We start from the raw sequence: 2,375 nt of genomic DNA, 5'->3' as shown, positions 1-2,375 counted from the left end.
ATGGACATTGTGATTATGGACAAAAGGGGATAGTAGTGGTTTCAGGGAAATGACTAGAAAATGACAATGGGAACTGTTCACTATGATATTCTCTACACATTTTTTAATGCATTCATTTCAAATGCTTTTGTATGTAAAGTATGCTTAATTGGGCAAAAATGGAAACCAGTAGAATTGATCATAATTTTTAAAAATAATATTAGCTAGTTAAAACTTTCCTCAAACCAAGGTATCAATGATTTTGGAGTACCAATTCCAGGATTCAAAGTTTTCAAAGGAATATAAGTTATTAGAATAAAGTCTGTAGCCCAATTATTTGACCCAAACAAGTAATTAGCTTTTAAAATAACTTATAGGCAATTATTATAGCCCTACCGGAGAAACTTTTCAAATTTAATCTCTGGTCTCTATGCAACCATACCTGTCATCATAAATACTAGAATCTTTATTTTCCTCGGTGAGATTTCAAGGTTCATCATAAGTGATGCTTCTTCTTGAAAGACTACTTTGATCTTTGAAAGTTCTCAGATTTTTACTTCTTTTCTATCACAACATCAATTATATAATATAAAACATGTCATCCAATTTTGTATTGGTGATACTTCAAGCAATGCAGAAGAAAATGCATAGAAATAAACATATCAAATTGATCAGATAAATATGTCTACCAAAGTTAACTTGCATAATGCATTCCCTACAAGTGTCTATCACATTTGGACAAGAGATTTTTAGGTAAAGATAGACTTTAATATTCTTTTTCACAGGAAATTATCTGCTCCTATAGGTTAGGAGCAAAAGAAAGAGGAAAAACATGTCATTAAAATGAATATGAATATGGAGTCTGGAGGGGATGGCAAAAATAAATAGATTTGAATTAACATAATGGAACTCATGTTGCAAGAACTTATTATTGATATCTACAATCTAGCTCATTATTTTGAGAAAACCAAGGCAAATCTTTGAAGAAAATGCTTGAAAGCTTCTTTTACTTGCTGGTTCCTTAGGCTGTAGATGAAAGGGTTTAGTAAAGGGGCCACAGAGGTATAGAGCAGAGCCACACCTTTATTGAAGGTAACCATATCCTTTTCTGGTTGTGTATACATAAAGAAACAACTTCCATAAGTAATAGAGACAACAATCATATGTGAGAAACAAGTTGAAAAAGCTTTGAGTCTTTGATGAACTGAAGGAAATTTTAGGACGGTTTTGATGATGAAGGTATAGGAGAGAACCACTAAAAACAGTGTGATGGCAAGCGTCATCACAGATAAGACAAAAGCCAACATTTCTATGAAATGTGTATCTGTGCAAGAGATCTGCAGGACAGGGGAAGTGTCACAGAGGAAGTGGTCAATCTTTCTGTTTGCACAGAAATCCAGCTGGAGTCCTAAGAGCAAAGGGGGAAAGATGGTTAAGAATCCAATCACCCAGGAGCTGAGCACCAGCTGGTGGCACACCTTGCTGTTCATGATGACTGGGTAATGCAGGGGTTTGCAGATGGCCACATAGCGGTCATAGGACATAACTGCCAGGAGGTAAAACTCTGTAATTCCTAGTAGAAAAAAGAAGAATAACTGAGAAACGCAACCATTATAAGGAATTGTTTTGTCTCCTGTGAGAATGCTGGTCAAAAAGCGTGGGATGCCGACAGTGGTGAATGAAATTTCTAAGAAGGAGAAATTTCGAAGGAAGAAGTACATGGGAGTCTTGAGGCGGGGGTCCAGCAGTGTGAGCAGGATGATGACAAAGTTCCCCATCAGGCTCAGGATGTAGTTGACAAAGAGAAACAGGAAAACCACGATTTGTAGCTGAGGGTCATCTGTTAGTCCCAGCAAGATGAACACTATCTCCTCTGATTTGTTCTTCATTTCTCTTTTGGACAAAAGAGAAATCCTATCAAATCTACAGAAAATAAAAGTTGTTATAACGTGTAAGGAAAGACATTTCTTCTCTTAATACATATACCGTGTTTCACATTCTGAAATTCACCAGTGCAAAAGTGTTTTTGCAAATCACCTTAGAGTTCTGGGTGAGGAACCTATTTTCTGTTTCATCAATATGTTTATAAGAATGTAGAGCTTCTTGTTCACAATTGCACAGTTCTTATCAATTTTCAGTAAGCATAGTAGTCATTTGAAATTGAGATGCTTAATTTGATAAGTGTTAATGTATGACTCATTTTTCTACTACTTTATCCTTACAGGTTGTTAGAATAGTAGATATTTTTAATTTTTGATAGATTATATTTTATGAGGGTTGACTTCTGAATTAATGCTAGTAGTATGTAGATTTATTCCTGGCAACCTATACAATAAATTTAGCAGTGCATGATGTACTATAGGAAATTTGTAGGAGGGAAAAATCTCCAAAAGAAA

At 35.1% G+C, this 2,375-nt stretch overlaps 1 protein-coding gene across 1 annotated transcript; it reads right to left on the bottom strand.

Annotated features, from left to right (window-relative positions):
* Positions 1-932: 932 nt before the first annotated feature.
* Positions 933-1,880, bottom strand: LOC138837385 (olfactory receptor 6C6-like). Its single transcript, XM_070036134.1, has one exon. It carries the CDS (start codon positions 1,866-1,868, stop codon positions 933-935), a length of 936 nt encoding a protein of 311 aa, XP_069892235.1. The 5' UTR covers positions 1,869-1,880.
* Positions 1,881-2,375: the final 495 nt, after the last annotated feature.

Source organism: Dipodomys merriami, unplaced genomic scaffold, assembly GCF_024711535.1.
Source record: "Dipodomys merriami isolate MVZ:Mamm:240054 unplaced genomic scaffold, mDipMer1.0.p SCAF_10, whole genome shotgun sequence".
NCBI lineage: Eukaryota > Metazoa > Chordata > Mammalia > Rodentia > Heteromyidae > Dipodomys > Dipodomys merriami.
Note: the sequence above shows the minus strand (reverse complement) of the source record. Positions and strands in the feature narration are given on the sequence as shown.